Below are 15,561 nucleotides of genomic sequence, written 5' to 3'. Positions count from 1 at the left end.
TTTCAAAGCTGAAGAGCCAGCGCTTGTCCGAGGACGTCTCCGTGGTCATGTGGATGGCATGACTAGACGCCAAAGGCGCACGGAATGCTGTTACCTTCCCACCGTAGTGGTCCCTATTTTTCTACTTGCATTTTTACGTGCTTTCGAACTGCTAGGTTGGCAGAAGCTGGGACAAGTAACAGGCGCTCTGTTACACGGCACTCAGGATTCGACCCGCCAAACTGCCGACCTTCTGATCAACAAGCCCAGTGTCCTAACCCACTGAGCCACCGCGTCCCTACATCCCCTATAAGATCCCTCATTAACTCCCAAATCTTCACCGATAACTAGAGGACTATGTTGAATGAAATAAAGTAAGATACAAGGAAGTTTTAGGGATGGCTAACAGTTCTGATCATGAAAGATACCTCCAATGGGTTTGGGGAAGTTCAACTTCAAACCCTAAAACACAGGACTTGGATGCAGGAGGACTATCCTATAATGTAAAAGTATGTGGCACATCTAGATAGATAACCCTTCAAATCATGAAATAATTGGTATCTCATGCGTATTAGGATCGTATTCCCGCCTTCTCTTCATCTGAGCTTGGGAATAAATGTTTAAAAGCTTCTGCTTCTAATCAGTGGCTAACTATAGGTTCCTATTACATACAAATGCAGCAAACTATGCGTCCCAATGAACAGTTTGTTGCACTTAAAGACAACAGGAAAATATTTATCGCTAATGAGGAACAGAAGCTTCTAATCTTTTCCCCCATTAAGGAAGGAAGGAAGGAAGGAAGGAAGGAAGGAAGGAAGGAAGGAAGGAAGGAAGGAAGGAAGGAAGGAAGGAAGGAAGGAGTATGCAAGATCAGGGCTATAGTGTTTCTTCCCACTTCCAGTTTGTGGTTTGGGTTAAGAACATTTACCAACCCTATATTTCCCAGTAGGCAAAAGGATGAATATAGATTTGCCTGAACAAAAGTTTCTCAATATTTTTAGGATTCTGGAGGCTAACCTACAGCTTAGAAGCTTTTGCTTGAATGCACTTCCTAATTCTGCAGAAATTCAAAACCATGAATTATTTTTTTTAAATTAGTTTTTGAAGCGCGATTTCAGTTTGCAACTTACAATAAAAAATTTATAAGCAAAAGACCATATTGTTGATGTAAAAACTGCTGAAAGCTGTATTTGTTTTTCTATATTAACCTTTTGTATTGTGCATTGAAAAACGTGTATGTTCTTACGCATTTTGCTTTTCGTTAAATGGTTATGCATCTAAAGAGGTTGTGCTGTTGAAAATTGTGTTCGATGTCTCCTAAGGTTTTAAAGTCTATTTCTGTCTTTCAGGGATAAATATCAGCATGTCTGAGAACTGATCAAGAATCTTGAGAATTTATTCATAACACCTGAAGCATAGAAGGCAGAGAGTTCTTTAAAAATAATTTACTTTGCTGGGTAAATATGGCAGATCCTTCAGCGGAAGTACCGTTTTTTATGATGACACAGCCACAAATAATTGAAGTAAGTTGAAAAAGTTTTAAACTTAACTGTACTCTTTTGTATATAACATCGATGCCTACAAAACTGTCTGACTTTAGATAACTCAGATTTTATATTATCAGATTCCTTATGGCCAGAATGGCCAATAAATTAGTAAGGAGTAACCGTAATTATGATTGTGCTGATTACGATTATGATTTTTTTTTTAAAAAAAAATGTTCTGAGGAAGTAATAAAGGGAGGCCTAAAGATATAGTTGTGACAGCTTTGGATAAGAGTCAAATCTTTTCAAAAGCAAACAAAAACACAACTGGGGAAAATTCTGAGACTTTGTAGTATTTGAAATGTCTTTTTATTTTCTTCTCACATTAACACATGGAGTAAGCAGTGTTCAACATGTAAGCTATATCCAACAGGATGCTGGAATTGTTGTCATACCTTGGCCTGGCCTGCCCTGCCCTCGGTGAGATGTCACCAAAGGGATCATTATTTGCATTGCCACAGCACTCTATTTACATAGTGGTTTTTTATGTAAATATGATCAAGAGAAATCTAGCATAGCAAGGAAAACCTCAGGGCAAATCTACACAACCTCCTTGTCCTGGAGTGAGAACAGACTACTGTCTTTTTCTCAAGGATATGTCCGCAGGACTCTGCCAGTATCTCTGTGTCCTCTCAAAGCTCAGATAAGACCAAAGATGGCTTAAAATGATACGTTCCGAAAGTGTTTTTCTAATATAACACTTGAGGAATCTGATGTAGGCAATGAAGAGTGTATTGATGTGCTTTGGGAAAGCAATCAGAAGTTTGCTGGCAATGTGGTGACTCTCAGTTCTGCTGGCTTCCTGGGAAATCATCCCCTTCATTGTTTTCCCTGACTTCTTTCCATGCCCCATCAGGTCTCTCTCTACGATAAAGTGCAGAGCCGATAAAAATGTATGGGTGGTGCACCATATATCCTGAAACAACCATTTGTAAGTAGTTATCACATTAAATGAATTACATCAACTCTACAATGCGAAGGCTCTTTGTGACAAAAATGAATAGAAAAACCAATTCAGTCTATCTATTACAGTAGCAGAAAATATGCATTAGAATCAAATGATGTATTTCTTGGTTACTAGATTTTCTAATAAAGGTGCATTATTCACATACAGTAATAAAGTTGAATCATCGCATGTGAGAGTTGGAATTAGAGATTATCTACTTCAGCTTCTTACTCAGCCTAACTAAAACGTCCATGACTGGTGGCCTCTGTTTACACACCTGTACAAAGAAGACTCTGTTGCAAAAGTAACAGATTTTATTGTTAGTAAATTATTCATCATGTCCAATGAAATCTATTCCATTGTAATTTAAACCCATTGTTTTTTGTCTTGTCTTCTCAACACACTGTTGTTTCACTGTGTTGTAGTGTTGAAGAGTAAGATTGGTACTGGAGAGGCCTAGGTTTTAATACACACTCAGCCAAATTAACTGGGTGGCTATGGGCCAGTCCCACTTTCTCAGACAAACCTACTTCACAGAGTTGTTATGTGTGTGTGGTGGTGGTGGAGAATGGTGGAGGGAATGCAATATACAATACCCTGAGCTCTTGAATGAAAGAGGGGATACAGGTCGTACAAATAAACGAACAACACTGACATAATTTTGCCCAGTCCTCTATATAAGACAACCCTTTAGATACTAGGAGACAACTATCATATCTCCCCGTAGTCTTCTCTTCTCCAGAGTTGAAATACACAATATTTCCAGCAGTTCCTTATAAGGTTTTCTTTCCAAGCCCCTTCTTGATTGCTTTCCTATAGACATCCTCCAATTTCTCAGTGTCCTTTCTAAAATGAAGTCAGAAACAGTAATACATTTTATAACAAATTTGGGGAACTTAAACTTATGGATGAGTTTTTTGCAATAAACATTTGGGTATTTGAAGTACTGCATTATTATTTTTGACAGCCAGTTTGGAGTAAGAGTTAAGGAACCAGGCTAGAAACCAGGAGACTGTGAGTACAAAAAGCCATCTGGGTGACTTTGGGGCCAATGCTTCCAGAAGTCCGTTCTTGGCCTCAGAGGTCCGGGCCCAGAACAGACTTCCAGAAGTGGAGTTCATGCAGAGAACTGGTTGTTCACGTATTTGAATCCCACCACTGATTCTTACCCACATGTTCTCAAGTGGATCCTTGGGCTGAGATTCCTGAATCTTAATGCATATTTGCACATACTTCACACATAGTGCCATTCTTCCTCCCCCTTTCTCTTGTATGTCTTCCCAGTCCCATTCTTAGTACACAGCAATCATGGGTGCTCCAGCACGGGATGTTTTTAAGAAGAGATTGGACAACCATTTGTATGAAATGGTATAGGGTTTCCTGCCTGAGCAGTGGGTTGGATTAGATGACCTCCAAGATCCCTTCCAACTCTGATATTCTGTTCTGTTCTGTTTTTTGTTCTTTACACCACTGAATTTAAAGCCTTCTGGATCCATTTTTGCAAGGTGCTTTCCAGGCTGGTGGAATTCTTCCCAGTTCTGGTCAGGTGTAACTTAGCTTTTGCCAGGAGTCCCTCATTGTGGAACTATATCCCAGCATCAGATATCCAGACAGTTCCTGTCTACATAGCTGTTGGACTTCCAATATTCTTCTCTCTTCCTGGGCCATGCCCTTTGTCTGGAAATTATGAAGAAAAACCATCTGGGTCTCCAGCTTCTCTGTCTTGTTGCCAAAGAATTTCATTGGCCCTTGGAATGTCTTCATGGCTATGGCTGGCTATGTCATTATTCCCGCATGAATCAATAAGTCAGACATAACTTGTGATGATCACAAGTGATTTCCTGTTCTTAAAACTTTTATTAGCACACACAAGAAATGTTTTTGCTTTTTAATCTGCCTTGAAGGTTAATTTTGAAGGTTTGAATTGAAGGTATCTCTTCATGCATGATACTTTTTACACTATAAAGTCTAACACTACAAAAATAAAATTCAGACATAAGAACTTAACATCCCATATCAATTGGTGATTTCTATCTCGGGGACAAAAACATATTTTATTTTCTCTGGGACCATAGTTCTAATGCTTAATGTATTTTCCAGATAAATTTATTAACTATTCTTTGTCAATCTTGCAAAAGTTTTTCTGGGACTGAAATTAGCACCATTTAAATTTTTTAAAAAAATATCGGGAGTAATCATTTTAATAGTCATAGTTGTTGCTAATCCAAGACAGTTTTATTTTTTTTTGCTTTTCAAAATATTTAATTTCACTCCATAACTTGGTATAATTATTTTCAAATATATATTTGTCAGATATAGTCCCAAATGTTTTGTTGAATCTTTTATTTAGTGGCAACCTGACTCTTTCTGCACAAAGCTTTCTTTTTCTTGGGATAAGTGTCTTATCTTTGTTTTTACACATTAATATTATGTCTTGAGAATTACCAAAACTTTTGTTTTAATTAGCTGTTTATTGCATTTTGAACCTGCATCATGAGTTGTGCATCATCCACATAGCATTTTGTGGATGAACTAATGAACTTAGTTCTATAAATATACTAAATTGATGAATTTTACATTTTGTAATTGTGAACCTTTGTTTATTGAATATTTTTTCTTTATTCACTATTCTTTTTCTCCTCTATTACAGTAGCTATTTATGCTGTTCCTTAAGTGATTTAACAAATACATCATTAAATATTAAAAAGTCAGGCAATTGATCTATTTAATCCACTATATTGATGAAGACTGATATTCCAGACAGAATTTTTCCCAACTGTTGCTGACATTGAATCAGAAGCTTCCTACATAGCACATTCACTTTACCATTGCACTGCATTTCTTGGGTGAAAAAATAAGTAAACAAGCAAACTTGTATAAGATTTATACACATGCCACCAGTTGATTCAGCTGGACACAACTCGAGCACAAGCGAGTATGCTTATAACATTTCTATAATCCTTAGGAATAAATGGTTTGAAGAATTCCTTTCAGAATGTGACACTTTGCATTTTAAGCTATATTCATTTGTCTTTTCTTAAGTCTCCTTAGAACATATTCTGCTTTTTCCTTTTCTTAAAAACTGATCTTTTTTATTTTTTATTTTTGGTGTGTTTGTGTGTGTGTATAGTAATTTCAGAATGCATAAATAGCAGGAAAGGTCAGCATTTTCTTTCATTTTTTTTAAAATGAGTGGTTTGTGGAGGATTTAATCATAGTTTCCAACAGGGACAGTGGCTGTTTGTAATCATAGCTTCCAATGAGATCCGTGACCTTTGCATAAGTTGTATCACTTCCTAATTTATTTTTTTTTACAGTAATGCTCTATGCTCTTTGCTCTATGGATTGTCCAGTCAGGGAGTTAGTTAAAGTGCAGACGTCTTACAGTTGCTGAAGTTGAGAAACACTGCTCTAGACAAAAATTACACAATAGCAGGAATTATTAGAAAGGTTATTTATTTTATTTTATTTTTATTTTAATCCCATTTATATCCCGCCCTTCTCCGAAGACTCAGGGCGGCTTACAATTTAAGCACAAACCAATGCTTAGCAATAGTCTTCATTCTATGTATATGCCTGCTTATTAGGGCTTTCGGCCCCCGCCAAGCGGCATTATTACAAAGTCAGCTTATTGCCCCCAACAATCTGGGTCCTCATTTTACCTACCTCGGAAGGATGAAAGGCTGAGTCAACCTTGAGCCTGGTGGGATGCGAACCTGCACTAATTGCAGGCAGCTGGTGTTACTTAAGGAGGCATTAGCCCACTGCTCCACCAAGGCTATTAAAAGAAACAGAATTATAATAGTTTCATATCTATGCTCATTTAACAATGAGGTACACCTAAATTGTACATTTATGTCAAGGACTGAAGTTTTAGGCAGTTAGTGCAAAATCTGGATGGACATGAAGATATAATGCAGGAAGCAAAATGGATACTAGAAACTGTGGTATTGGTCTTGCCCCAAAACAGACTATAATTCTCTGATTTCTGGTGGGCAGCAGTAGGAGAAACACACATTTCCAAAAAAGAATAAGTAAAATATTTCAAGCTTAAAAGTTTAGCACATTACCCAGTCTCTTAACACACAAATAATAGCTGTTTTTTTCCTTACTGTGCTTATTATGATAAAGCTTCAACCTATATTAATAATTTTACAGAGTTAAAAAAAAATAGAAAATAACGATTTGCGGAAGAGAAACTATATGAAACAAGGTGGGGAAAAATAAAAAGTACAAGTGAACATTACTTTAAAACAGAAGAAAAGAATTCAGTGAAATATCCATATTGTGGAAGAGTAATGGGAAGAGCAGATGAGATATATAAATTTCACAGTCCCCAGAAGAGGCTGGATGGCAGTGAGGGTCATTGCAGATATATTTGCACCGGATTCTCTCACAACCACCACCATGTCCAATAGCATTTCTCTTGTACGTTAGATACCTTCGTACTGTCTTAACAAAAGACAGCTCTGAATTTCGTCCTTTCTATCACACATTCACTGCAAATCGAAGCACAATTTTATTTTTCTAACAAGAAGAAAGGAAAGAAAAAAACAGCTGATTTTTTTTATCAAGAAAGATCAGCGCTTGCAAAGTTAATCTGGATATTCCCTGCCATCAACACTAATTTTGACAAAGATGTTGTTTTCTATATTTTTCAGACTGATCATTCTTTATAAATACAATTATGAAAAGATTCAGAGAGAGAGAGAGAGATGCCCACTTTAGGGGTTCTAGTGTGAGAGGACAAAATATGAGTAGGTACAATGGGAATAAATACACTTTGCCTCTCTTAGGGCCACTCTCTCAGTACATTTTATATTTAGAAGGGATTGTGTGCAAAGGAGACCCTATTCCAATCTGTTAATTTATATAAACTTATGCCTGCAGAGATTCTTTCTGAAATCTATTCAGAGAAAACATTAAAATACCGATTTTTAAAAGGATTCCAATTATTCTTGATAGAGCTTCTGTGATTAGAGCTAATTCTCCTCTGGAAAAAAAAACAAAAAACCCACCGCTATCACAAGGTTGACAAAAGTAGCGAGCGGAAGAATTATCCTGCTTCCTACCTGCAGAACTTTCACGAAAAGAAGACATTGGAAGAGGACCGTAGTGAAAATAGTATCATTGTAAAGGTTCATTTCCTGAATATTCTCTTTTTATGCCCTGTAAGAAATGGAAAATCTACCGGGTACATACAGCAAGGTAGAAAATTATTTCAGCTTTAAAGAGTTTTATCAAATAACTAGTTATTTTTATATTATATTATTTTATTTTATATGACACAATATGAAAGTGGCAGTAGGTCCATTAGTTGAAGTATCTTAATAATAAAGAATGAAAAATTCAAATAAGATGACAATAAAGTGACAGAGTCGGCATACTTTAAGTTCTATCTATTAATTTATATAAACTTGCTTCCACCAATGTGACCATCGCAGAACCAGCTTGCTTATCATTTTCAAAATGTTTTACAGCCCCGATTTTAGACTTGAAATGAAATCACAATCTCCTTTGTTTTTAAAACTGCTCAGCATTCTAGAGCAGTCTAGGTAAGTTTAAGACAAGGGTCTTCAAACCTGGCCCTTTTATGACTTGTGGACTTCAGCGTGCCTGGCTGAGGAATTCTGGGAGTTGAAGTCCACAAGTCATAACAGGGCCAAGTTTGAAGACCCCTGGTTTAAGACATTCACCAATGTTGACTGAGGAATTCTGGGAGCTGTAGTCCACACCTCTTCAACTTGCTAAGGTTGGAAAACACTGCTCTGGAGCAGCTTTTTTTCTCTCTCTTGACACTTCAGTATGTTCTCATTCTAACTTCAGATTCTGCTTTTGCTCTTTTTCCAGTCTGCAGACATGAATGAACCTCAGTGCTACTACAACGAAACCATTGCCTTCTTTTATAACCAAAGTGGGAAAATTCTAGCAACTGAATGGAACACTGTGAGCAAGCTTGTAATGGGACTCGGGATTACAGTTTGTGTTTTTATCATGCTAGCCAACCTCTTGGTGATGGTGGCCATTTACGTCAACCGGCGGTTTCATTTTCCTATTTATTACCTAATGGCTAACTTAGCAGCTGCGGACTTCTTTGCAGGGCTGGCCTATTTTTATCTGATGTTTAACACAGGACCCAACACTAGAAGGTTGACTGTCAGCACGTGGCTTCTTCGCCAGGGACTTATCGATACCAGCTTGACTGCTTCAGTGGCCAATTTATTGGCCATTGCCATAGAAAGGCACATCACCGTGTTTCGCATGCAGCTCCATACAAGGATGAGTAATCGGCGAGTGGTGGTGGTAATTGTGGTCATCTGGACGGTGGCCATTGTCATGGGTGCTATACCAAGCGTTGGCTGGAACTGTATCTGTGATCTCGCTCACTGTTCTAACATGGCACCACTCTACAGTGACTCTTACCTGGTCTTCTGGGCTATTTTCAATTTAGTCACCTTTGTAGTCATGGTGGTCTTGTATGCTCATATCTTTGGATACGTGCGCCAGAGGACTATGAGAATGTCAAGGCACAGTTCAGGGCCTCGCAGGAATCGGGATACCATGATGAGTCTCCTAAAGACTGTTGTCATTGTGCTTGGTAAGTATCTTGAGATGTGATTTTTTTCCCCCCTCCGCCTCAAAATAGACACCATGTACTTCATGGAAATGCTACACACTTTATACTGTCAGGATACAGGTTAGTAAGAAGTGTCATCCTCATTACACAGTCTGTTTTAATGATGCATAAAAATGTTTAGATTCAATACCAGTAAAATAAAGTGGCTTTGGGTAACAGAAGGTCTCCGCCTTCAGAAATATTCCATACGTGGTTCCTAACATGGCCGTGTTTGTGCACAGCTGATTTCTACTCTGTAAGACACAAAGCCCCAGTTTGAAATTGTGGAAGTCAAAAATAGTTCTACCTGTGGTTAGGAAAGGCATTGCAAAAATCCACCAAGTGCAACCTTTCCTGGACAGAAAAGTTTGCTCAGTGTTACTGATGACCTCCATGGTAGATTACTACACTGTGTTCCCACTGGGGTTGCTCTTGAAGACTACCTAGAAACTGGAGCCTGCCCTAAAAGCAGTGACTCGGGCAATTGTAGGTGTTAGTCAACTGCCCATGCCTCACCCCTGCTCTGAGAACTGTACTGGTTGCCAGTTTGTTTCCGGGTGCAACTCCAGGTGCCCGTTGTCACTTTGAAAGTTCTTTATGGTTCAGGACTGTTATGGTTTGGGACCTGGATATTTGCAGGACCACCCTCTCCTTATTGTTTCTGCCTGTCTTTAAGGATTGGAAGAGAAGGCTTCCTCTGGGCCCCAACTCTTAGGAAATGTCAATTGTAGGTCTCCATGAGTTGTTCTTTTCAGCTGCTGGTTTTTTCCTTCTTTGAAAGAGCATTCCCCAGTTAAGCTTGCTCCTCAGGCCTTGGGGTGTTACTTATTATATTCTTATTGTCAATCCGTCAAAGTAGACCAGACCAGAAAAACATCTCCACAAGGCTAAAACTGTTTTTATACAGATTGGCTATAATCTTGCAAGTCTGATTGTGTTGTTCCTCCTGCTCCTTATACTTCAGTGAATTAGGGAGGCATATGTCTAAGCTGCTTCTGAAGGTTATTTGGCCATTTTGGACCTAAAAATGCTTCCAGCCCCTTGTTACCTTGCGGTGGAGCTTACATATCTCTACCAAGGTCATCCTCCTTACTAACTACAGTTGTATGGTTTAGTAATGTTTAGTTTTTAATCTTAACTACTGTTTCAGGCAGATTTATCTATTGCATAAGAACACAGGCCTTGTTAAAAAAAAGAAAGTAAATAATTTAATTCAAATTTCTAATATTACTAGGAGAGCATGGACGGGGGATTCCCTGCAATGATATCTTTTCCAATGACGTCAATCCTATATGTTGCTTAGTATTAGTCATACCTAACATCACTATGAGCTTCTCTAACCTTGCCACTGCCTGCCTCCTAGGGTTGAAGGGGAGTGAACGCCGGTGGAGGAGAATATTGGTAGCTCAGGGTTGAAATGAAGGGTCCTTGGTGCTCTCTGTGGTTGGTTGTGTTTTTTTGCAGACATTTCATTTATTCATAGCACTGATGATCTTACCTATTTGGGTAATGCAACCTCTGCAGCCAAGCTCAGAGCACCTCTGAGAATGAATGGCTTAAGATCACACAGTTGGCATTTTGTCCAAAGCAAAAGCAGAATTGAATTTCTTGATTTCTAGCTTGGTACCTTTAACCACTGCACCAAACTAGATCTTGAGTCTATCATTACGCCGATAGTAACCATTAGCCTTGAATTCAGCTGGTGAGCTTTCTTTCCAAATATATAAACATAAATCTACTATAGCTCTGAGGTATCGTCCACATTTATACGGTCTGTTTTTAGGATGCGTAAAAAAAATGTATGTACAATAAATTTTCCTCAGCAAGTTCTTTTCCCTTTTGATAAATTGAAGATTCCCTTCTTATACAACAATATGAGTTTTGTTTTTACAAATAGGAGTCCATTGGAGTTGGGCAGTTAATAAATTTGAATAAATAAATGAAAGGAGGGAGGAACTTATCTTGTAGTATTGTGGTATTACCATGCAAGAGATTAAGGTGTGATATTTACATAAATAACAGAATATGAGCCAAAATGTATTATTCACAGTATACTGGTAGTCCTTGACTTACAAGCACAATTGAGCCCCAAATTTATGTTGTTAAGTGAGACATTTGTTAAGTGAGTTTTGCCCCATTTTAGGATCTTTCTTGGCACAGTTGTTAAATGAACCACTGCAGCCGATAAGTTAGTGACAAAGTTGTTAAGTGAATCTGGCTTCCCCCTGTTGATTTTGCTTGTCAAAAGGTTGCAGAAGGTGATTACGTGATCTTGGGACACAGCAACAGTCGGAAGTGTGAACCAGTTGCCAAGCATCTGCATTTTGATCACGTCACCATGGGGATGCTGCAAAGGTCGTAAGTGTGAAAAACGGTCATAAGTCACTTTTTTCAGTGCCATTATAACTTTGAATGGTCACTAAATGAACTGTTGTAAGTCGAGGACTACCTGCATTGTGAGATACCTGTGAGATAACTTTCATTTTATCTGTATTGGGAAAGTCTAAATGAAAGTACTGTAGTCCCAGTCTTTTAAAATAGTGGACCTAGTAATTGATTCCAAAAGTAAAGCTTTCAACACCAAACAGCAACAACCTTTAAAGCCATTGAAGCAAAATAAAATAGAGATAGCACGATTCAAATAAGTTAACTTGACAAGAAACAAAAACTACAGATTTGGAGTTCCTTATGGTAGCATTACCATGATTACATGTGTTAACCTGATTCTAATCAACCTCAGTTATTTGTAACTATGGTAAGTAATTGAGACTTCTAAAAAAACAAGTCAGCAGAACAGATTTTGTTTGAACATTTACTGCTTTGTCATGCAATACATTAAACAGATTTATTTAGCTGCCTGAAGCGCTTACATTCTTAAAAAATGTACTCAATGTTTTCTTCCTTCATAAGCACCAGGTCTCTCCTCTTAGTTATTAATATTCATTAGGGCTATGCCAGGGGTAGGCAACCTTGGCTCTTTTATGACTCATGGACTTCAACTCCCAGAATTCCTGAGCCAGCATGGCTCAGTATGGAAACCTCTCCGTTTCCCCTCAGCATGGCTGGCTCAGGAATTCTGGGAGTTGAAGTCCACGAGTCATAAAAGAGCCAAGGTTGCCTACCCTTGGGCTATGCAAAGAGGTACTTCAAAGCAAAGGATCATATATGAAGCATCTCTTTTGGTATTATTGAAGAAGCTGCAATTTTCAAGTTCACGTGGCTGCTTCTGGATGTACAGCTGATTCACTTTTTCCCCCAAGAGGCAAAACAAGTGTGCATCCACATCCCTACAGAGACAATCAAACCACCCTTGCAGGCAATGATCTGTTTGGATAGTCCAAAGTCATTTTATACAGCCTTATTATTTAGCTTCTTATTCCAGACCTTGGAAAGCTTGCCTCTTTTTTTCCATATTATAACAACATTATAAAATAAAGAAAGATTCCCCAAGCTTGCAGGATTGTACTATTTGCCTTCCTAGTAGAATCCTGTGTATGAGTGTGTGTTAAGATTTTAATTCATCAACCTTGACTAGTGCCAGAATTAATATTCTATATATATATATATCTGGAAGGGATCAGGCTGTGGACTTTGGGGATAGGTTAAAACGCTTAGCTTGAATAATAAATTCAATTTATAAAGACATTATTCACAAAACAAAAGTCTATTTGAACAGTTAGGGATAATTAAGTAATAAAGAATGAGAGATGAATATTAATTTTTTCTTTGTGTACACTATTTGAATACTGACGGTTCCTTCTCTATTCTTTTTCTTATCCCAGAGCAGTTTCCAACAAGTTTACTGTCTGAATGTAGAATGTCAGGGTTCTCCTAAATTAAAGTATTTGTTGTGTTTGAAAGAATAGGAGTTTAATCTGTTGATTACTCTTCATATTTAAGTGCTGCTATCATTAAAAAGACCATATAAATGGAAAATTCATTGTTCTACATCAGAGCTTTTTTTCTAAGCAGTATGGCAACATTAGCAACCTGTTTTAGCCAAGACAGTATTTCCACATCTTGGGGGGGGGGGCACTTCCTATGGTGTGAAATGTATGTGTGGAAAATACTACTAAAAGTTTATTTCCATGTTTCATCGATTTTTCCAAATAACATATGGTTTACGCATCAAGGAAGCCTTGTATACAATACAGTTTGGGGAAATTGTACACCGGCTTTTGTAGTGGCCTAGTTGTTGCACCAGTATTTCAGACAAAATATTTTGGAAGGAAGGGAGGAAACATTTGTATTTTCTAAAAGAAGAAAAATCTTTGAGAAATATATATAAAGTTTCTTTTCCCTGATTCATGTAAAAAGCTTCTTTCCCTGATTCATTGGCTAATTCATAGCCAAAAAATTTCTAATGACAGCCACCCACCTGCCTATACTTGCAGAATGCAAACTGGTTTTAATACTAATACATGGACAGCTCTTCAAAATTAATTTAAGCACATATAGAAGAAGTAAGCCTTTCGGTCTTAGACTGTAAAATTGGAGATTTATTATACTGCTTTTTAATTTAACCTCCTCCCAGAATTTCAAAACAACTCCCTTCCTCCTTGCTTCTCTCTTTGAAGTCAATCCCTTATGAAGGGAAGGGGGAAGAGGAATAATCTTTCCAAAGAACAGAAAAGTATTTTCATACATCCTTCTGCACATGTACAAAGGCCAAACAAGAGAATCTTGTTTATCCGTCTCAGAAAATGCCTGACATTGTGTCTGCCATTTCCTTCCAGCCAATGCTTTGCTCCAAGAGGATAGTTCCCCTTTTTCCCAGAAAAGTGGGGAGGGGAAAATCTCTTGTTGGCTTGAGTGATGTGGAGTCCAGTTGAGTTTCACAAGAGAGTTCATTGTTTTTCCTTATGACTGAAATGAGTTGAACTGGCTGGAGCATTCAGGAGCTGGCAAATGGCATCATCCCACAGAATTGCTGAAATGTTGAATCTTGGGGCAGAGTCAAAACAGAAGAGATTTCCCTGTCCTCTTTATGCTCTTTTCTTCCCTCTGAGTAAAATATTTCAAACAGAAGGAAATGATTTCACAGTTTGATCACTTTTCTCTTTTTAACAAGGCTGCTTTTCAAATATCCAAAGCAATAAAGAATATAAAAATTCTTTTTCCACAACATGTCTCTTTTCTCTGGGAATTACATAGGGTTGATTTATATCGCATACATTGATGCAAGAAAATGGACCTTGGCCAGGCAGAGATTCAAATTATAATAGGAAAGTTTTATATATATTTGAAAAGAAACCTTGCAGAAATAGAGACTGGTGCAATTTCAAACAGACTGCAATCCTAATCATACTTTAAAGGTAAAGGTAAAGGTTCCCCCGCACATGCGTGCTAGTCGTTTCCAATTCTAGGGGCCGGTGCTCATCTCCGTTTCAAAGCGGAAGAGCCAGCGCTTGTCTGAGGACGTCTCCGTGGTCATGTGGCCAGCATGACTAGATGCCAAAGGCGCATGGAACGCTGTAACCTTCCCACCGTAGTGGTCCCTATTTTTCTACTTGCATTTTTACGTGCTTTCGAACTGCTAGGTTGGCAGAAGCTGGGAAAAGTAACAGGCGCTCACTCTGTTACGTGGCACTCGGGATTCGACCTGTCAAACTGCCGACCTTCTGATCGACAAGCTCAGCGTCCCAACCCACTGAGCCACCGCGTCCCATAATCATACTTTACTGAAGTCAAATTCCTTTGAAATTCTACTGAGCAAATTTGTCCTGAACTGAGATACGAAAGCAAAAATTTACCAGATTCTTTTGTGAAATTTCTTAATTTACAAATCAAATTTCATTTGTCTAGCTGCACAGCTTGAGATATTTACATTTAATTTTGTCCCGAGGCATAAATAGTGTGAGAAATAGCCTTGATCCCACAATTGGAACTATCAAGAATACAAAGCCAAGGGTACAGGAATCAATCATGTACTATCACCTTCATCCTGAAGGTCAACAGCTTCAGCCCACTTCTATGCTGGAGAAATAAATTGCTGTAGGGAGGATATTTTCTATAACAAATGTTGAACAAATGCTATATTGAAAAATTGTATTATATTATTCCTAAGATGAGATATGAGCAACACCAATGATGGACATACTGCTTATTTTTACAAGAAATATTAATTAATGTATTAATTAATGTTCCACCAATCATACTTCCCTAATTTGTCAGATCTGGGATGCTGAATCATAACTTCAGTATAAGCCAGAATATAAGCAAAAATCTTAAAAGTTGACTTTATATCCTGTCCTGGCTTACCTAAAATTTTTCACCTTCGTAGACTGGTGGGGTGAAACTGGAAATTATACTCAACTGAAGAAATGCTGGTTTGTTCACTTTTACAGTAAAGGGAGGAAGGAAGTGATTGAGTGCACATCTACAAGATTCATTCATTAAGCTGTGATTATCATTTGAACCTATCTAATGCTTCACTATGCAAAAGGAAAATTATAACAACACATATTACTTGGGGA

At 37.9% G+C, this 15,561-nt stretch overlaps 1 protein-coding gene across 2 annotated transcripts in view; it reads left to right on the top strand.

Moving 5' to 3' along the window:
• The window catches only part of LPAR1 (lysophosphatidic acid receptor 1), a 71,200-nt gene that overhangs the window by 35,766 nt on the left and 19,873 nt on the right, over nucleotides 1–15,561 (top strand). For both annotated transcript variants that reach the window (XM_083353097.1, XM_083353096.1), the window contains 2 exons: nucleotides 1,329–1,502; nucleotides 8,320–9,067. In XM_083353097.1, the coding sequence (XP_083209223.1) occupies nucleotides 1,443–1,502; nucleotides 8,320–9,067 (808 nt within the window). In that variant the 5' untranslated portion in view covers nucleotides 1,329–1,442. The remainder of the gene's footprint in view (nucleotides 1–1,328; nucleotides 1,503–8,319; nucleotides 9,068–15,561) is intronic.

Source organism: Vipera ursinii (genome assembly GCF_947247035.1).
Source record: "Vipera ursinii genome assembly, chromosome: 2".
NCBI classification, from domain to species: domain Eukaryota; kingdom Metazoa; phylum Chordata; class Lepidosauria; order Squamata; family Viperidae; genus Vipera; species Vipera ursinii.
This window is presented reverse-complemented; position numbering and strand designations above follow the sequence as displayed.